This window comes from Rhipicephalus microplus, chromosome 10, assembly GCF_043290135.1.
Source record: "Rhipicephalus microplus isolate Deutch F79 chromosome 10, USDA_Rmic, whole genome shotgun sequence".
In the NCBI taxonomy this organism is placed as follows: Eukaryota; Metazoa; Arthropoda; class Arachnida; order Ixodida; family Ixodidae; genus Rhipicephalus; species Rhipicephalus microplus.
The window spans coordinates 62,875,311-62,897,120 of record NC_134709.1 but is presented as its reverse complement, the minus strand read 5'-3'; the positions used below and the strand labels follow the sequence as shown (position 1 = coordinate 62,897,120).

General features: G+C 46.5%; 2 protein-coding genes across 3 annotated transcripts in view; one reads left to right on the top strand and one right to left on the bottom strand.

The window, feature by feature from the left end:
- Positions 1 to 21,810, bottom strand: part of RanBP3 (ran-binding protein 3) — a 198,080-nt gene that overhangs the window by 140,717 nt on the left and 35,553 nt on the right. The window lies entirely within an intron of this gene.
- The window catches only part of LOC119181650 (solute carrier family 4 member 11-like), a 97,365-nt gene that overhangs the window by 51,998 nt on the left and 23,557 nt on the right, over positions 1 to 21,810 (top strand). For both annotated transcript variants that reach the window (XM_075875756.1, XM_075875755.1), the window contains exon 4: positions 13,742 to 13,811. In XM_075875756.1, the coding sequence (XP_075731871.1) occupies positions 13,742 to 13,811 (70 nt within the window). The remainder of the gene's footprint in view (positions 1 to 13,741; positions 13,812 to 21,810) is intronic.

Genomic DNA, 21,810 nt, shown 5'->3' with positions numbered 1-21,810 from the left:
TGTGACGAGGCGCATTTTTCTTTATTTTTTACCTGATATTAAAATATTTTTGTACCCATGCACGCTAACAACTGGAGCTAGAAGCGCATACCGCCTTTCTCGCGACCGAAAAACGTCACGTGTGGCGAACGCCACTATTGACTGCACAGTGCAAGAAAAAACAAACAAACAAAAACACATTCTAACGTTTAGTTTTCACCTGTGCAACGCCGTTACGGACGCTACGCACGCAGCTCGTCTTCATGCGCCAGCCGCGGGGGGTGCTGCGACATTGGGGCTGAGAGGAGAGAATAGGCGAACATTATCTGGATGGGCTGTCGGGTGGAGTATTCACTCCATAGAGTTTCATTAAATTAACTAGAGGGGACTCTGGCGCTGCGATCGTTCAGCGACCATGGGAATGATGGGTAGTACACAGATTTGCCTAGTCTTCGTACGAGCGGGCGGCGAATCGTACTTGCGGCTTCGTTTATTGCGGTGTTTCGGTTTTGTTTCGAAGAAAAAACGAACCCTTTTGAGCTTCGTGACAAGATTCGAAAAGGTAAGCCTAAAAAAGTAAGGTGGTGAAGCACGACCGCTAAACATTTGCTGATTTTTGTTTCGCGAGAAAACAGCTCTAAGCCACACGAACACACATGGAGCCAAAAGGTCAGAAGTACAAAAATTAAACAAATTTATGTACTACCCATCATTCCCATGCTCTCTGAAGCGCCGTGCGTTGCAGCTCCCATAGACACTAGCGTCAGAGTTCCCTTTAGTGTATATTAGAAACCTCTATGATCCACATCTTTTCTTAACCTGTGTGTATAGTGAACTGGAATATGATCTAGTGGCGCGACCGGCTAGGCTCTGGCGTCATCTTTCACGCGGATGGCGCTAGGTGGCGCCGCTGCTACTTTTTAAGCCACAGCGTTTCCATGGGAGAAGAAATCGACGTAAGCACAAGGGCCGAGTTATGTCAGACATGGGCTATATTGACATGCAGGTTGGCAGGAATAGGTTAAAGTTGGAAGAGATAGAAGAGCAGTTAAGGCAGGAGGAGCTGATCGTAAATGGGGTTGTGGAGACACATCTCCGGGACATGGAGCAGCAACCTTGAAATCCGGACAACGTATGGGAATATTGCAATAGAACAGAAGGCAGCAAAAAGGGGGGTGGAATTGGTGCATTTATACATAAAAGTATGGGTTGGCAAAGAATCAAGCAGGGATGCATGGAACATTTATGGTTAAGAGGGATAGTAGCTGGGCAGGTGACGCTCCTTGGTTTGGTGTACTTGTGGACGGGAGCAAAGGCAAGAGAGGAAAATCAGGCAATGGCGGAGTGTATATCAAAGGACATTGAAGAATCAGGAAGAGAGTGCGAGATAATTATACTAGGCGATATGAATGAACACATAGATAGATATACCGACCCAACAGGCAAAATGATCATGGATATGTGTGAAAGGCATGGTATGATCCTTTGCAACAGTGCTGAGAAATGTGAAGGTCAAATAACATGGGAGGTAGGAAGGCTGCAGTCGACGATAGATTATGCACTGATGTCACATAGGATGTATGATAGGCTCAGCGGAATGCACATAGATGAATGTGGCTCCAAAAGTCTGGGTAGTGATCACAAACGTATCAAGCTAAGTTCTGCAAGAACAGTGAAAATGGGAAGGAGACACGATGAGCAACTACAGGATAATTTTTATTCAGAAAGGCAAATAGAAATGGCTACTAAACAAATTGAGAAAGTAATCACAGAGGATAATAAAACAGCATAGACATACACGAATCTAATCAGACAGTCTGAGCTAGAGCTTGCTAAGGCGCATGACAAGTTGCCCCGGAAAAGAAGATACAAACCCAAAAGTTGGTGGGAGGAGGAAGTTAAGAGAGCCATAGCAAAACGTCAGGAACCTCTCTCGGGAACATAGGCATGCTAAGCAGCGAAGTGAACCGACAGATGATATTGAAAGAAAATGGGAAATCTTTCTAAGCTGTTGAAGGGATGCACCCCTTCTGATCAATGAAAAGATTAGAAGAAAGGGAGCTCAGTGGCTGGAAGAAGTACATAAAAAAGATAGAAAGGCAGCTGCGCAATTTCTGAACCATCTAAACTCCATAATAAATGACACGAGCCTAGAGCAGAGGTTTATAACTACAGCTCAAGGTGCTAGGCTAGAAGGAGACGAAGCTATTGAATATGTAAGAACGTGGGTGACAGAAAGATTTCAACAAAGAAGTGCCTTATGCACCACAATAGACAAGAATGAATCGAGTGGTACAATGGCTTCATCTTCACAACGAGAGCGGGAAAGGGCTGAGATGAGGGTTCTTAGTAGTACATCAACAGGCTCTGATGGCATTCCATTTATGCTGATAAAGACATTGGGTCCAAAGTCTAAGCAGACATTGAGAGAGGCAGTGAGCAAAACAAGAATCGATGGTGAAGTCCTGCATGGATGGAAACTTAGCAGGATGAGCATTATCTATAAAGCAAAGGGGGACAAAGCTGACATGAACAACTACCCTATAACAGTGACATCAGTGGTCTACAGGCTGGCGACGCAGATTATAATGAAAAGACTGCAGGCATGCACAGAGGATGAGGGGGTGCTGGGGGAACTGCGGAATGCATATCGCAAACACGGGAGGTTGGAAGACAATCTGTTCTCACTGACGCAGTGCATCGAAATAGCAGAAAAGGAATACAGGTCCCTGTGGCTAGCATTGTTGGATATCAAGGGAGCGTACGATAAGCGTGGTTCAATAGGCCTTGTGGGGAATACTGGACACACTAGGTGTGGAAGATGCAGTTACTAACCTCTTAAAGGATGTCTATAAAAGTAGCAAGGTAGTTATCAAATGAGAAAAACAGGTATCCAAGCCCACAGAGGTAAAATGGGGGCTTAGGCAGTGAAGTCCTCTGTCTCCCTTGTTAGTCATAATGTACCTACAAGCAATAGAGGCCAAATTAGAGGGAAGTTGACTTGGCTTCCACCTCTCTTTCGTCAAACAAGTCAAACTGATTGAACAAGCTCTACCAGCATTAATGTACGCAGATGATATAGTGCTAATGGCTGACAACTAGGAAGATTTGCAGAGATTGATGGACATCTGCGGTAATGAGGGAGATAGGTTAGATTTGAGATTCAGTCAGAAAACAATCAGCAGTCATGATTTTGATTGTTAATGAAGGTAGTGAGCTTAGAATGCAGGAGGTCACGCTAGAAATAACAGATAAATACAAATATCTGGGCGTATGGATAAGCAATGGGACCGAGTACCTACGGGAACACGAAATATACGTAACGAAAAGGTAACAGGAATGCAGCAGTGATCGAAAATAGAGCACTGTGCAATTACAATAGGTATGATGTTGTGAGAGGAATATAAAAAGGGGTCATGGTTCGTGGTCTGACGTTCGGCAATGCGGTCTTGTGCATGACATGAGAAGTTCAAGCAAGACTAGAAATTAAGCAACGTGGAGTAGGTAGGCTTGCTTCAGGAGCTCACGCGCAAACACCAAATCAGGGAGTACAAGGTGATATCGAATGGCCATCATTTGAGGGCAGGGAAGCTAGCATCAAGATAAAATTTGTGAAGCGATTGAGAGAAATGGGGGAGGAGCATTAGGCTAGGAAGGTTTTCAGCTACATGTACATGAAGACTGTCGATACAAAATGGAAGAAGTGAACCAGAAAATTGACGGGTAAATACTTGGAAAACAGCAGGGGGCCAAACCAAAAAGAATTATCTGCTAAGAATAAGACGAAAGAAGCTGAGACCGACATGTGGAGAATTGACATAATTAAGAAGTCCGCACTGGAGATCTATCGAACTTTTAAGCATGAAATTGCCAAGCAAAGGATCTATGATAATACTCGTGGTAGTTCTCTACTGCTTGAGGCCAGAACGGGAGTGTTGCGGACCAAGACATATCGGACAAATACGAAGGGGTAAACACGGTATGCAGTGCGTGTGGAGAAGAGGAGAAAACTGCCGAACACTTGATAATGTTCTGTAAAGAGCTTCACCCTATAGTTCAAGATGATGGGGCAGAGTTTTTCAAAGCACTGGGGTTTAGGGACAGGGGGGGGGGGGCAAAATAGTCTTTAAGTGGGTAGAATTAATTAGAAGGAGGTTATCTGATTGGGGGCTCAAATCAAGACACGAGTCAAATTTAAACCCTTCAGTGCAAAATACCAGTTTTAGACTTCACTATTTAAAGAAAAAAAAGATTAATCTAGTTTTTGGTTCACTAAGTTTTACGTCTAGGTGGCGTTAGCCGCCATCAATCTAAAGGATACAGCCATATCAATCCATCCATACATCCTTCCATGCCAGCATCGACTGCGTTGTTGGGCTGTCGCGGACTCCTGCAGAGCTGCGGATGTGGCTACTTCCAGCGCGCGTTTGCTTTTTGGTTCGTACCAACGTAAAATATGAGGTTAGTTACTGTGTGCGTAATCTGGCAAAAGCGCTGGCACGGCATGAGGAACCAATGACGGTTTTTCTCGGAGAATGAACACGTCACTTCCTTTTATCACGTGCACATATTCGCGCAGGATGCATCTTGGCTCGAAATGATGTTCGCACACCCCTAAAGTTTTAGTCAGAGGCTTGTCAACTCTCTCCCCAGGTTGCGCTACCACTTTCTGCTGAGCTCGTCATCCCTGAAAGCTGCAAACAGCGACTCCCTCGGAGCGCCCTTGTCACCGATTGGGCAACCCGGAGCAAACCAACAAGATTCCGTTCTCCGCTTTGATATGTCGTGAGCTTCATGTTTGTTCGCGCTGGATATCTCACAAAGTGGAGACTCTACCCCGGTACTGGCGAGAGAATGCAGCAGATCGCACCAGCACACGTGCAGTAGAGTAGCTTGAAGGAGAAATGCGCCGATGCGAACGCGCTGCCGAATGCCGGCATCGGCTGCGTTGTGTGCCACCACAGCGCACAACGCAACCAGCGTCGTTAGCCCGTTGACATATGCGGTTGAGCTTCCAGGCCTTGACGAACTTTCTTCAGGTGGCGGTGGCTGAACGCGCCAAGCTCACACACATACTTACGCACACGCACTGAGTGACTTCCACGCTGCCCGCGCTATTCAGAGAAGACGCCGCCGGGGCACGCTCGCCTCGAGCACAACATAAAAAAGCACAGTGGCGCCATGAGAAATCCTAGCGGCCATCCTTGTCGTTTTGGACCACCGAGATAGCAGCCGCGGCCGGCCGTTCATGCCACCAGATTATATTCTAGCTCCCTATAACCGTGAAACCAAGAGTCCCCGAGCTGATCTTGCCAACGCGTACGCAATTACATCTCGCGTAACCAAGTAGATACTGTGGACCTCTCTTCCAGGTATGGAGCACGCCTGATTATGTCCTATTAAGAAAAGCATCAGGCTTCTCAAAGGCCGAGTGACTACTGTGTGTTTTTAGAAAAAGTGTTAAACAATTCAGAGAACTTGGTAGTCTACTATGAGAGAGAAAAAAGCCGTCCCAGTCCAAAGGAACTGTGTGATAAGAGAAATTTATTCTCACGATCAGTGAAAATCAATTACGATCCGACAGGACATCGCGACGGAACACGACATGCACAGATACGCCAAAAATTGTTACAAAAAAGATATGTTTAGGTATGTACAATACAGGGTAAACGAAAACACACAAATAAAACATAAATATGTATGTTACCGATTTACATTGTATTTACATAGTATTTCTGCCAGTATTAAACCAAGATCAGCCTACCAGAACCAGGCAGGCCTAAGAACAAGTTTCACACACTTCTCACAGACGAACACAAAAGGGCAAGACCAGTGTTGAAGAAATTCCTCCTCGCCGAGAAAGAAGAGTTCCTCCAACAGAACAGCTCTGTGTACAGTCCCTCCAAGACTGGGAAGAGAGTGTGACGGCGACGGCCTGCTGCAGCCGCCTCGCAACGATTGCACTAAGAACAGTAATCATCAGCAACAATGAGAAGACAGGCGAATTGTCTTCGAGAACAATACCCAGAAGAAACGAAGTGATTTGCTCCAAGGCCACGAAATCCAGTATGCACGGCCCTCCAGAGAACACAAGCAACGACGCATTGCCTCCAAACATGCTGATTTATTTCTTGTAGGGAGCACTTCGGGCATGTTGCTGATTGGACCATTCTCCACCTTTCGAGGCGACCAAGGGTAGGAAGGGCACCCCAGGTCAGCCACCACATGAAGAAACGATGCCGTCAGCGCGCTCCAAGACACACGACTAGAGCGGGTGCGGTGTGCCGGAGGAACTACGGGAACAACAAAGCGGCTGTTGTGTCAACTATAGGATTGTTCAACACATCTATCCCAGGACGAGTCGACTGGATATCGTGAAAAAATGCGACACCTGTCGCATAAAACGAAGGAAGAGTTACTGATTGTGGGCCACGATTAAGATGTACATTAGGCTTTGAACACCGAGAGTGAGTGCCTAGGACATCTTTATCGGGGCCCACAATCAGTAACTCTTCCTTCGTTTTATGCAACAGCTGTCGCATTTTCGCCATATCCTGTCGACTCGACCTGAGGTAGATGTGTGGGACAATCCTATAGTTGACTCAACAGCCGCTTTGTTGCTCCCGTTAGTTCCTCTGGCACACTGCACCTGCTCTAGTCGTGTGTCTTGGAGCACGTTGACGGCATCATTCCTTCATGCGGCAGCTGGCGTGGGGTGTTCTTCCTACCCTTGACGGCCTCGAACACCGAAGGTGAGTGCCGAGAAAATAGGAGGACTCGCTCGCTGGATTTCGCGTCGACCGGTTGTGTCCCCGCAATCTCCGACAACAGCGCAGCTCTAGCCAACTGGCTCGCCCTACGCCATCTCCTGCTGCCGAGAAAAGCTCTCGCTGAGTGGTACCCCATCCTCGGACTCGTGCGACCGTGTCTATCTCTACTATCTTCTCCTTACTTCCGTATGTGGTATCTTTGTCCCTGCACCTCTCTCTATCTTTATACCTTTAATTCCTCCCTACACTTTTAATCCCTCCTTACCGCATCCCTCGTGAGCTACTGTTGAGGTATCCTTCCCCTGAGAGACAGTTAAGGGGCTCACTCTTATGTTCTTTTTATTTAGGAATCACTACCCCACCCCCCCAAAAAAGTAATATGCGAGAGTTCGCGCGGTTGATTCCTCTCCTTGTACGAGGCGCAACAGGAAGCGCAGGGCCAGTAGCCGGCAGCGTATGGGCACCAAAGAGACAGCGAAGCCCCCCTGGGACCACTGATGTTCTAAGGCCGCACGAGAGACCAACTCTGTGCCACTGGACCAAAAGAACGAACACAAAGCAGCGTGCAATGATCTTACAATACGTAATGGTGGTTGCACCACGTGAGTTTAGAAACAAGTCGCAGCATATTCAAAGAGTGCACAATGATTAGCGGGGTGAAGCATTCGTCCGTCCATTCGTTCTTGCTTCCATCCGTCCGTGCGTCTATCCGTCTGTCCGTGCGTCTTTTCATCCGTCCATCCGTTCGTCCATGCATCTATTCATGCGTACATCCATGCGTTCGTCCGTGTGTCCGTCCGTGCGTCCATGCGTCCATTCATCCATGTGTCCGTCCGTGCATCTGTCTGTCTGTCCATCTGTCCATCTAGTGAACACTTCAAGTACAGCCATCTCGCATATTTTCATCATATATTCAGCCTATAGAAGTACCGCCATCGAGCGGACATTCCAAGGACTAAAAGAGAGGTGGCACACGCGCGCTTTCTTACGGCCTGCGCTTCGAGTCTACTACCCACCTTTCAACGCCTCTAGTTCATGGCTATATACTAGTTCACTAAACTCATGGCACTGTGGCCAAACCATCGCTAAGCCTGTGTGTTTAGAGAAATTTATTCTTTCGTTTAGTGAACATTAAATACAATCCAACAGAACATCGCGACGGAACACAACATCCACAGACACACCAAAAATTGTTACAACAAGACATGCTTACATATGTACAATACATGGTAAACGAAGAACACACAAATAAAATGTAAAATCTATTTGTCAGGTATTTACCAAAAATTTACAAGGTATTTGTGCGAGTATTAAACAAAGATTAACCTACCAAAACCAAGCAGGCAGGCCTGAAAATAAGCTTTATACATCTCTCGCAGGCGAACACAAAAGGATAGGTCCGGTGTCGAAGGAATTACTCCTATAACCAAAGAGATTACGCCCTGCGAGTTCAACGTGGCAACACTTTCTGGTCAGATCGTGCTCAAAGTGCGTCCTTCTGATACTAGTTTTTTTTAGTAAGCATCAAATTTGAGGCAAAATTTATTGAAGATTAAGACATCGATACTTGTCTCTGTAAGTTACTTCATCAGAAACAACTATGTTTTTATTTATGATTAACGTGCGCTGGATTCCCCCTCAGTTGAAAAGGGTGCGCACGTGCCGCTCCTCTAGTCCGGCCGTGCAGGTGGTTACGTATTACTCCTACTACATATATCGTGGACGCCCGACCCACGGCACAGGGAGCTTTGCCCCCAAAGTGGTTAATGATTTAGGCTGCTTGGCACTCTACTGTGGGATAGCATAACGCCGTCCGAACGAAGAACATGCGTTTAGAAAAAGTTAACGATTTAGAGGATGAGGTACCCAACTATGGGAGAGCATAAAACCGTCTCATGGGCCGCACAGCTTCGGCCCAAGGAACCGCCCTGTGAAATTGAATTGCATGGAGGAATTATCAGCACTGCATACCGCTAGTCTGTATCTGTTGAAAAAATATCTCTTATTTATCCCAACTTTAGGAACTAGTTATTTGCATGTGGTAATGTATAGCTTTGATTCAATGTGCGCAGAAATGTTTTTTTACGGCACTGACTTACTACAGATCACCGTTCTTTTGACCAACCACTTTTCACTAACGCAATGAATTCAATAATAGCCCCTTTCTTACACTTCTTACTACAAAAGAGCTAGGTGCCTAATTAAGTTTTTGACAGTAAGAGCGCGCAACCTGCCCCTTTTTTAACTTCAAAATAAATGTCATTACTACGTTAGCTCACAAAATCATTACCTCTATTGCAAGTTACGCTGAATTTCAAAACACTAGAAGAACGAAATAAAAAATATCTCACATGAGAGATGAATGAGATTATGCGGAAAACGGTCCGAAAGCTTTTACGGAAACTCTCTCATTTTATTCGAACGTCTAACGTGCTGCCAGATCGTTCAAGTTATCCTTCCTGTAGTTTGGTATTTGTTGAGCATTTCAGGGCACAAACAGCAAATCATTTGAGCGTGCACTAAGGTCGGTTTCAGGTGCCCACAAGATGCACAGGAACGAGAGGCGCGTCTTGCGCCACCGCTTAACCAGGAATTGTTACGGTTCCTATATTTTGCATTTGTAGCCCAGATGATGATGTCTGCATTCAGCGCTTGCTGCGTACTGTCGACCTCAGCCGACTGTGTAGGGAGCTTCATCATGACCAGAATAAATAAATATTGGCGACAGGACCACTCCCCAGGAGGTCCCTCGAGTGCCTAATTGATTCAAGCCATGTTCTGTGTCCTGTAGCCGGATATAGGATTGGAGAAGTTTATGTGAGAGAGAGGGAATATAACATTTATTTGCGACCGAGGAAAGTGTGTCGGTGAGTGAGCTCCTTACTCCAGGATCCCATTGGCACGGGCCGCTGTCCACATTTGTCTCGCGAGGGTCTTTTGGGTCTTCAGATCTGACCTGGACAGAGCTGCCTCCCACCCTACAGTGTTGTGCTGTGCTCTGGGTTGTAGAGATGAATTGTGTGGGCATTCCTATACTTTGTTATAAAGGGTGGCTGTTGTAGTGACGCAGAACCTGCACTGCGGTGCGCATGATTCGGGATCTATCTTGGACAGTATGTATTGATTGGGGTAAGACAAGCTCTGGAGGCGACGCCACGCTACCTAAGATTCTTTGCTGAGCTTTGTGCCCGGGGGCGGAAGTTTCTGGTCTTTCAAGTCTTTGATGTTCTAAAATATCTGTATATGTTTGGAACGGGCCCATACGCATAGCCGAGGGTGGGTGCGATATGCCGGGGGTGGAGGTCCAGAAGAGTAATTCTCGGCCCGAGGCATGGGTGAGCTCATTGCCTCTAACTGCGCAGTGGCCGGGTATTCATATGAGCTGCTTCCATTCGCCATCTGAGCGTGAGAACGAGAGTTGTGTAAGAAGACGATGCGCAATGGGGTCAATGTAACCTTTACAAAAAACTTCGGTAGGCTGTTTTTGAATCTATTAGAACGAAAGTGGACCTTGGGTTTTGTAGGGCGAGGGCGATTCCTGCTTCTTCCATACTAGTTATGTCTGTGTCCTGGGCTGATATACAATCAACCTGTTTTCCACAATGAATGACGCTTGCTGTATATTTGCCATTCACTGGTCCAGGTGCATCGACAAAGAAGGCGCCCTCAGTGTCTGAGTAGTTGTCGTGAACTTTTGCCCGTGCCCGACATCGATGGTCGTGGAACTGAGGATGCATGTTGCGTGGAAGTGGTTTGATGAAGTCCTGCCTCCATTCATGTGGGATACGTTGTTTTCCCCTTCTCTCAATAGGGGCTTCGATGCCAAGTTCTCATAGTATTTTCCGTCCCGTTTTATGATGGCGAGGCGCATGACTTGGTTCGTGTAGTGGGCATGGAAGAGTTCTGATACGGTATTGCGGAGCCCTATTTGAAGCAGACGTTCCGTTAGGGTCCACGGGGGAATGTTCAGAGCCTTTTCAAGAGTCACACGTATGACTCTGTCTATTTTGTGCTCGTCTGCTTTCAATACCCTAAGGTAAGGATAGCTATAAGTTATGCGGCTGATAACAAATGCCTGAATGAGTCGCATTATGCGTTCTTTCATCTCTCATCGTCAGTTAGCCACCCGACTAATCATGCGAGAGATTTGTAGGTAGGACGCTTTTAGTTTGTTAGAAGTTTAGTTAGTTTCAGTTAGAAGTTTGTGAGGAATGATTCGATATAACAGAAAGTATTATGTCCACAGCCCGTTTGCGACAAGTGTGATAGGATGGCGAGGGTCACATTGTCGAAGGTACACTGCAGCTCAAGTGTGAGAACCACTTTATCGTTGCTGGGGTGCTCAATGTGATTGAGGATCTCAACGTGAAGTTGCATCAGGGTATCATCTGTAGATATGTGTGGGCGTAGAGCGTACATCATGTACGCTTTACAGAAAAACATTTTTTCACACACCATCTACGCTACATGGTGTCTGCACAAATGTTTTGCTTTGAAAAAAAATACTGACAGTTTGTCGCGGACATTGTTTTCATTCTCCCACACACAAGAAGTGACAGAGATGGGCTGGTGGTTGTCGGTGCTGATGGCTTTACCAGGTTTTAAAGTAAAGTTACTACTGCCGTTTTTCAGCCGATAGATAAGAGTGTACCTTCAAGTCAGATGGTGTTAACGTAATCTAAATGCATGTACGTAGGCAGGTTCTGCGAGGTTGACTAGAAGCTTCACCAGCACCTTGACACGGCCAGATGCTCTACCTCATTTCACTTTAGACAAGGCCGCCCTTAGGTCAGGGAGCCTAAAAGGTCGACCTAACTCGGTGTTTCTGGAACCTGCATATAAGTACGCTTGACCACGGGGTTCCTTATGTACGCTCAAATATTTTTCGTGGAGTGCATCGGTCATTTTGGACGTGTCTGCGTGAAAAGCTATGTTTAGCCTTTTGAAGGCGGTACTGTGTAGCGGCACAGGTTTGTGCCAGACCAATAAGGACGCGGAGGAGGCACCACGTACTGAGACTCCACACTTATCGAGCTGCCCGGTTATATCAGTCCACTCAATTGTTGTCGGTTAGTTCAACGCAGTACTCAGCCACCTGTTAGGCGATCTCCGCGATGCGAATTTTGAGTTGCTGATTGTGTTTTTCACGATGCCAGGCTGTGTCATGCCTCCAAACGGCAGAAGAGGTGGTTGTCCCCAGCCGTGTTCACCTCTGAGAGTTCGACATTTTGTTCCACTGATTTCAAGTTTCATACTGAATGCTGGAAACACGCTGAGCATCTGTGGTCGACTATCAATGGGGGGCTTGCTTAGGTAACTATGAACCTCTTCTAGTCGGCTAGTTTTGTATGCGCCAGTGGTCTCGTGATTGGCCTGGTAAAGATTGTAGTGTCTATTATGCGAACTTCGCTTCCGCGGTGGTGGTCCAATCTGCACGGCGACTATTTTGCGTAAAGGTTTGGTCCAAGCAGGCATCTTGTGTAACAGAGCTTCCTATACCAGAGGGTTGCACACGATCTGTGTGAAGTGTTAGCCCATTGTGGACTCTAGTTTCGCCAACTTACGTCCACGTGTCCCTTCACGTGTGTAACCCCAAAAAGAGCTGAGAGCGTGAATTTCTTTGACGATTATGAGAGGATCCTGCTTCGCGAACTTTAAGGTTCCTCTGAAGATTCCTGCAAGGGCAACATTCGGCAGCTTTGGTAGGTAGTAAATGTACATAGTAAATGTTAAGTATGTGTAATGAGGAGTCCCGTTTGCGTAGCGGACGGTCGACACCATTAGTGTGGAGGAACTTACGCTATGATCCTTCACGTAAACAGAGGCTTAACCGTCATGAGGTGTAGTCTTCATGTACACAGAAGCAGTTCTGGGCATCCCGCTGGTACACCGAGTATAGTTGGTGAGGGTGGCCCCATTCCCAGGCTCCCGAAGGGTCATTACAGCAGGTAGCTCGGCAAAAGCTGTAGGAAAAGGGCGTAGATCGGCTGGCTTGGTTCGTGCTTAGAAAACACGGCACTTCCACTGTACAAACTGATTAGGAGTCGAATAGGGTTGCGGGTGATCGCCATGGTGGAAGGTAGAGTTGATAGTTCGAAGAGAGGAGTGTCCTCCATACTGGACATTGTTTAGGCGAAAGGTTGACAATACTGCGGGCCGAGAGGCAGTATTATTCGCCTTCCCCCCCCCCCCCCCCGCACAGATTCAGAACCCCGCCCAGTGGTTGCTGCCTATATATATAAGTTTTTTATGCTATTGTCAGTTCGCGAAACTTTTCCGAATTTATTTTTTCCTCTCTCGTGATTTGGCCTCCAGTCACGCTGTGTGGGCATCGTCCAACTTAAGCCCTCCTCCGCCTGAAGACGTCGCTAACCTTTGGTGTATGTTAACTTTTCCCTGTAGTAAGCGGTTTGCGCCGATACTTTTTGAGGTACCGATTCGCGAAAGTTTTGAGTGGGCAAGCACGCTTTTTGGGGTGGGCGAGTGAAGGCAACTGAACAAATACGATTCTTAGGATACATTCCGTAAGCTGACAAACTTTCCGAGTACCTAACTGAATACGATGTTATCTGCATTTCCAAGGCTGGTATTCCGGAGTTGGCTTGAGTTTCGAGCATGCTCAATCTCGCCTAAAGTGCCACGAGGGCACCCACAGCCTGCCGCGAAGGGTGGTGCCTCTGCTGCGGGTGGTGCAGAGCTGTTTGCGTTTGGGGGAAGTTTCGAGGGCCTGCGCGATCGCGAGGCAACCCTAGAAGAAGAACACAACATGAATATCACGTAGTTGAAGGAGTTTTCTTAACACGCGTAATATTCCGTTGCAATCGTGCTTATTCGCGCCAGGCGTCGAATCACGTCAACGACACGCTCAAGGTGCATCTTGCAGGAAAGTGGGGTGATTTGCATTGCAGAGGAGCCCAGAAAGTGATTAGAAAACGTATAAAGTTCTAGAACGATCAATAACTTTATCGCTTTGTTTTTTTTTCTCTTTACAGGTGCTTGACGGACGCGAACAGATGGCAACCCTAGCGGAAGCAAAGGAATCGCTTTTCACTCATGAACAAGGTAAATATACTATCTTAAATTAAAAAAAACTGAAAAAGAAACATAATGTGAACGTTCGCCTGAAGCTCATTGTATAGTCTAGGGCTCTTTACTGGCCGAATTTCAGAGCCCGAGCCTTGCCCAGGCCCGCTGCTGCAGGCCCGATGCAGGAGGGCTGTGAGCCCTCCCGGTCCGGCCCGACGAACAAAAAAAAAAAAATTCGAGCCCGGCCTGGTCCGGCCTGGCACAATGGGGGTTTTCTGTGGAGACAAAAATGTGACTTTCCGATAATGCGGTGTTTTATTCAAACACGAAAGTGAAACAGAAGCAGACAGCATATGAAAGTCTCATTGCAACAATTACATGTGAAAAAATGAGCTGCCCAGTGACTCAAACTTCAGTGAAGAGCGGCGCTCCTGCGTCACATATGCCATTCAACTGGAGCTCTGTTTGCTGCTTGGACTGGCAGCCAGAAGCGCCAATATCGTTTTCGCGAGCAAAGTGAGCTTCGAATATTTAGACTGCTTGCTCTTCTAGAAGTTTTACCTATTAATCTTTCCTAGTGCCTCAGTGTAGGAGAGGGGATTATTTAATGCATAGACAATCACCAAGCTCATCTAGTGTACGTACACTCTCTCCCCTTACGTTTGAAATGGCTGAAGGAAAGGCGAAACGAGAAAGAGAAAGGGGCGGTCACGGAGCAGGCGATTCGTGGTGGAAAACAGTTGTGGCACAACACCTATATTTGCGCCTTGTTTCCGGCTCTGCACCTGGCACGGTTCACCCGACAAAAAACAATGAAGCCCGAGCCCAGCCCGGGCCCGAGATGAGAAGACGTCAATCAGCCCGAGCCCGGTCCATGGCAATGGTCTCCGGGTTTCGGGCTACCCTAGTGGAAGCAAATAAATTGCTTTTCGCTCACGAGCAAGGTAAATGTATTATTCAAAACTTTAAAAAAGTACGAAAATAAACACAGTGGGAGCGTTCACGGCTAAAGCGTGTGTATAACAGGGCCGAACTATCTTTCCAAGGACCGGATTTCAGAACCTGAGCACGGCCCGGGGCCACTTACTGCACCAAAATCCCTCCCTAGAACCCGACGAATTTCGAGATCCTAGCGCAGCCCGGCCCACAGACCGGGCCGTAGTCGGGCTTTCGAGCTATACCAGAAGCTCGCACACACAGCTAGGCGAAACACGAGGCGAAACACGCTAGCCACTGTATAAATACCTCACGCGAATACATTGTTGTTTTTACTCACTCGCATAACGCGGCAACCACGGGTCCGGGTATTGAACCCCCACCCTATAACTCAGCGTGGCAAGGTGCCACTAAGCCACTGTGTCAGGTAACAACAAATTTCATTTCACGTGAACCATTGCCAAAGTCTCGAAATCGTTCGAAGCCAGACGTGCAAAATCCAGGCAAATCCGCCCACCGCCCACAGTTACTTTACTTGACCATCGTTTACCTCAGCTCATTACTGAAGAGGAAAATTGGTCTCCAGGTAGTGTGCATCGAAGTGCCAGAGTCATGTCAGACTAGCGTATACGGAGAGACACCGTACGCTAGTGTAGTATGGGGAGTAGTAGCCTGGGTAGTGGTTGAAGAGGGAGTGAACAAAACGTTTCAGTTCAAAGTTAGCGCTAGTCCCGTTGTGTCTTTATCGTTTCCATCTTCTAGTGCCATGATGACTTTTGATGCAAATAACCAGCTAGCCCCAAAAGCTACACTGACAAAATTCAAACAACCATCCACCGAAATTTTGACATTCTGTACGTGCGTGAGGACAATGCAGTGAGCAGTGGGAAGAAAAATAACGTGTGCAATCTTAAGGGGCAAGGATAGAGCCGGGGAGGCCAGGGAACAAACAGGTTTTCAGGCATCTTTGAAAAACCAAGAAAGGAAAAATGAGCATGCGCAGAGCACAGTGCGTAGGCAAGATAACCGCTGCTGTTTTAAGGGACAGAATTAATTCCATGGGAAAGCGAGTGGGTGAGGGGGAGACTGAAAATTAGGTGGACAGATGAGAAGTTGGCGGCTTAAACCTTACCGCAGCAAGCAGAGGACATTGGCGGAACAAGGGAGATGCCTTTGCCCTGCAGTGGGCGCACTCCCACTGCTGCTTATGATACACGCGTCCACTTCAAAGCGTGCGCACAGGCGAAAATACGTAAAGGTCTCTTTCCACCCCGATACCCTATCCCCCTGAAAAAGCTCCCTGGCTACGCTTTTCCCGTTACAAGACGTGTACGTTTCTTGGTCACATCCCACTTTTCTTGTAGTCTTTTTTTGTGCGTCGATTAAATGTGCGCCAGGTCTTCTTTCAGCCGCCTCATATGCTTCTCAGGTGCAGCTAGGTTGTTACATAGCGAACCAGGTCTGTGAAATCCTGCGTAGTTGTGAAATGGTTAGGAAAGAGAAACTGACAACCAACGTTTCGTAGCACGAAGCCACAAGGGTTCGGTCCTGGTCGGTAATTGTACACCGGACCACGAAAAACCTCGCGGCAACTAAGCGGCCTTCTTTCCAAAATATCCTTATGTATTTCAGAGTGACGTCATGCTACTGGCAAGGTGGTTGCTGATTTCCCTTGCTTAGGTCTAAATGTTCTTCTCGCTTTTCGTCTCAGATGCGAGCTCCAGCGTTCCCTCGAGACAACGTCTGTGAAAAACTCAATTCACTCGGAGTGGCATCGAGTCATAAGATGAACCTTCTAAACTGGCCTTATCGTTCCCACCTACTCATCGCGTGACTTCACATTGATCTAGTCTAGTGGCGCAACCTCCACGGAAACCTTAAAAAAAAAAAGAAATTGCGCTGGCCGACATCATCGCACCTCATATTCTCACTCACTTCTTTTTACTATTTTTTTTTCATCCATTAGCTTTGGTTAGCGAGGAGGCTTGACCTTTTTCTGCAGTCTCTGTCTGCCTTTGCGGTCACGAAACCGGCGTTAAAGCATCACCGCGCGGTTTCTCGCCACACGCAAAGGTCGAATCGGTGAACTACAGGTGTCGTCGTCTCGAGCTTACAGAGAGTGGGAGGGGGGGAAAAGAAAGTAAAGAAGTGGAGAAATGACATCGGAAGCGTAGGGCATTTTCCGGAGCCGGGAATGCGCACGCCGCTCGCTGCGACGCGTTGATGTGGTTCATCCATCAGTCGGTGCGTAGGAAGCGCGGCGTTTGTCAACTGCACCGCTACAGGTCGACAGGGTGTTGTCATGAATAAAGGAAGAAAGAGGTACCGTAACAAACACCGCACTCTGCGACTCGCTTTAGCCAACGCGTCTCTACGTATACGGCGCACGTAAAAGACCCCATACACTGCGCTGACTACAGCTCGTCCGAATAAGGTTTGCGTTTATATGTGCTGTAAATACAGGCACTGAGAAACAATCTCGCGGTGTCGCGCTGCACGTCTGCGTCGTAACAATGGTAACAAGACTGAGCTGAATTTGGTTTCGTGTACAATATGGCTGCTGGTCTCTCTGTATCTCTCTCTGTTTCCCTGGTTTTGAGTAGGCGGGACTTATAATGCTGTACAACACGGAGGCGTTCGTTGACGATAGTTTTGTCATCCGCAGAGGTGCGGACGTTTGTATTCCGCGTAGGCAGAAATGATATTTTGCGTGATTGGTACACCATTGTGGGCTAGTTTTATGGGTTAGTTTTGAGCGGGGTTGTCGATTCTGGAACAAAGCGGTTCTTTGCGGTAATTGATTTACAGCTCCTCGCAAACGTGTACTGCCCTTATGCAACATTTAGCGTCAAAAAAGAAAGAAAAATAAGTTTTCGCCGCACATTTGTGGAGATGGCATTGCAAAGCGCGGGGGTTTGTTGCGATCTGTGCTAGACCTCGGTCGCGCAAGGCGTCACGTGGTCGGTTACGTCAACTCGCGTAAGCCACTGAAGCTTTCGAGACAAACACCACAGCCGTACGGTGTGTTTGCATTTTTATTCACCATCGCTGTTTTGTCCTAATTACTTCAAGTTGTGGACTTAGCGCTAGGCTTAACATTTTTTTTAGAAGAACTTGGAAATATTGCACTCGTTGCGTATCCGAAAACGTGCGAGTGTGTTTATGAATGTGTGATATTTAAGTGCAGCTTTAAGTTAAACGGTTGCCTCTGTAATTAGAGACAAATTAAGATTTAGACTCTCACAGATCACCACGAATTCTGTCGCTACCTTCGTTTACCTGCGTCGCGCACGAGAATATTGAACTTGATTAAATTTTTGCCGTATTTACGAAGTCTTTGGAACTATATACTCGCCATATTTCATGTCTCCTGTCAGTGGGTGCATATAGGCTTGAAAGAAAGTTTTTACGATGTGTATTAAAATGTCTAATGCTGCGATAAGTTTATTATTGTCGGACCAGTTTATATTAGATCACATATAATTACTTTTATTTGACACAGTTTAGGTAGAAACATATCGTCACAGGATCGTGACGTGGACTAACGGAGCAGGCTTTAGGTTCAAGATGAAACTGTTTATTTAGCTGAACTTGAGGCCCGTAAACTGAAGATCAGATTGCAACGATAGCCACTGGCACTGATAGCGGTGGAGAGAGCGTCGGCCGTCGATCAACTGAAAAGTGATTGATATGTGGTGTTTAGCGTCCCAGAACCACCATATGATTATGAGAGACGCCGTAGTTGAGGGCTTCGGAAATTTGGACCACCTGGGGTTCTTTAACGTACACCCAAATCTGAGCACACGGGCGATCAACTGAAAAGTGGTGAAGCGCGTCGGCATTTATACACGTGCCGTCGAATATTCAGCGTTACCGCTAGCGGCCGCGCAGACGGGGGTCGGAAACTCCCTATACCTCAGATGTATTTGCTCTAGCATACTGATACGCAGTGGCACCGCCACTTTCTACCACTGGCGGCTGCCGGGCATCCTACTAGACGTAAACAACGAACAAAACATTTCTTTCACGACGTCACTGGTTAGGTCCCTAAACAGAGAGAAAGGGCGAAAAAAAACGAGAGGAGGGAAGGGGGTTGCCGCGAAATCCCTTTTTATACCACTTCCCATGTAAGCGGAAGGCACTTGTGCCTTCTTTCAGGCCCGCTAGCTGTTTGGGCGACACGGTCACTCCTAAATTTTTGTTAACCGTATATTTAAAAAAAACACATGTGTTCTGAAGTGGTGAAAGTGATGCTGACTGGTTTCACAGCCATACAAAAGTGGATCAGCACAATTAAAATAAGCTTTTTATTACACTTTTTGTATGAAAGAAAAAAAAAACATAGACATCTATCAAAGCCGGCAAATTTGCTGTGCTTACAGTGCTGCCTTCACACACCACTCATAGTCACTCACCATTTGATCACGTGACCAAACGAAACTGGGGCGCGAGTTGCAGCTTATATTTCGTCTGCTAGGTGCACATGTGTGGGCATGTGTGTTCCTCTTTCTTCCTCATGGGCTCGTCACAACCATTGTCACGATTGCCGTCACCACTGTGTACTAGTGATTTAAAAAAATTAATAATTTAGAGCACTAGGAGCTTACTCTCTGTAGTACACAAGCTATTTACAAAGGTGATTGCTAACAGAGTAAAGAAAACATCAGAATTGAATCAACCAAAGCAACAAGCAGGATTTCGAACAGGCTACTCAACAATCGACCACATTCACACTATCAATCAAGTAATATAGAAATCCTCAGAATATAGCCAACCACTATACATAGCCTTCATAGATTACGAGAAGGCGTTTGATTCAGTAGAAATATCAGCCGTCATGCAGACACTGCGGAATCAGGGCGTCGATGAAGTGTATATAAGCATCCTCAAAGAAATCTACAGTGGATCAACTGCTACCATAGTGCTTCATAAAGAAAGCAACAGAACACCAATCAAGGAGGGTGTAAGACAGGGGTTCACAATCTCCCCAATGCTATTTACCGCGTTCTTACAGGAGGTTTTCAGAAGCCTAGAATTGGAACAGTTAAGGATAAGAGTTAATGAAGAGTATCTTAGTAATCTGCGCTTCGTCGATGACATTGAATTGCTGAGTATCTCAGTCGAAGAATTGCAACTCATGATTACGGCGTTAGACAAGGAGAGCAGAAATCTGGGTCTTAAAATTAATCTGCAGAAAACGAAAGTAATGTACAACAACCTCGGAAAGGAGCAGCGCTTCGAGATAGGTAATAGTGCACTTGAAGTTATAAAAGACTATGTCTACTTAGGTCAGGTAATAATCGCGGAGCAGAACCACGATATGGAAATAACTAGAAGAATAAAATGGGGTGGAGCACATTTGCCAAGCGCTCTCAAATTATGACAGGTCGATTGCCACTATCCCTCAAGAGGAAGTATATAACAGCTGTATCTTGCCGGTACTTAGCTACGGAGCAGAAACCTGGAGACTTACAAAAAGGGTGCAGCTTAAATTGAGGATGACGCAGCGAGCGATGGAAAGAAAAATGGTAGGTGTAACCTTAAGAGACAAGAAGAGAGCAGCATGGATTAGGGAACAAACGTAGGTTAAGAATATCATAGTTGAAATCAAGAAGAGGAAATGGACATGGGCCGGGCATGTAGCGCGTAGACAGGATAACCGCTGGTCATTAAGGGTAACTAACTGGATTGCCAGAGAAGGCAAGCGGGTTAGGGGGAGACAGATGGTTAGGTGGGCAGATGAGATTAAGAAGTTTGCGGGTATAAATTGGCAGCAGCAAGCACAGGACCGGGTTAACTGGTGGAACATGGGAGAGGCCTTTGTCCTGCAGTGGACGTAGTCAGGCTGATGATGATGATGATGAGTATTCTATTATTGAGAGAGACAAGCTCTGCGAACAACTTTCCAGACACCAACCCGTGTTTATAAAAAAAAATGTTAACAATTTAGAGTACAAGGTACTCAACTATGGGAGTGCATAAATCCGTCATGTGGGCCTCACAACTGATGAGGCCGTGAATTAAAAATTTAAAATCACTTTGGTTCGTAACGTCGGGAAACATGTTGACTTCACTCCTATGCAAAGCATTGTTTCTAAAATCGACGCCTGGACGAGAATGCACCTGGGGACTCATGCTTGGACTATGCTGGCTAGTAAGAACACAGAAACGAAAGAAACGTTCTGACGAGACAGGCGCTTTTCTCCTTCTACACAAAGAGTTTCGGAGGCTAACAGCAAGTAGTATAGTCGTAGTAGTAGAGAAACTTCATTACGGTGTGAATGGCAATGGTCACTGCCATTGCACGCAGTGTCCTTCAAGAATTGCAGCGCTCGTGAAAGTTTAGTGTACACTTAACTGTTTAGAAAAAAATTATTTGCACTATGTAAGGAAAAGAAAGGTATCATAACATTCCAGTAATAAGGCACATACACTTCATCGCATCTATGTGCCACGACAAACATCACTACGTTGCAATGAAGACATCATTGCTCTAATATACATGACACTCTTGGCATACATGTACACAAGAACTCAATACGTCTTATCTTTGCCGTAATCATACTTGGCACGCTAACCGAGTGAGACAGCAATCGAACATGTGATATCACTTAGCAATTGGCAAGGGAGACGGAGGCAAGTGCTAAACACAAGTCTTCCCGCGCTTCACCCGATTAAAAATTCATACAATAGGGAATAAAAAAAGACGAATGAACAAATCATGAATGCTTTAGCCCAGGCCAGTAATTCCTCGTTGCATTCTTACAAAGTTTATTGCTTACCTACCTTACAGTTGAGTCCAAATTTCTTTACGCGTAAAAACCGGTGAAAGACAACAAATTCGAACAGCCACGTTAACCCCACTTCGTTCAACCACATTTTAGGACGCTCGGCAACCGCTACGAGCGCACATGTTCCCCGAACGGAAATTATAGCGCTGAATTTCCGGGGACTGCCGCTGGTTCTACAATAATCTGCAAGGTTCGCGAAGTCGGCGTAATTTTATCAAAACAATCTACTATGGTCTTGAAACTTCTCGAACACTGCAGGCGTGGTTTGCGCTGAGGATTACTGACAGTGTAACGGGGCGATAACAAAA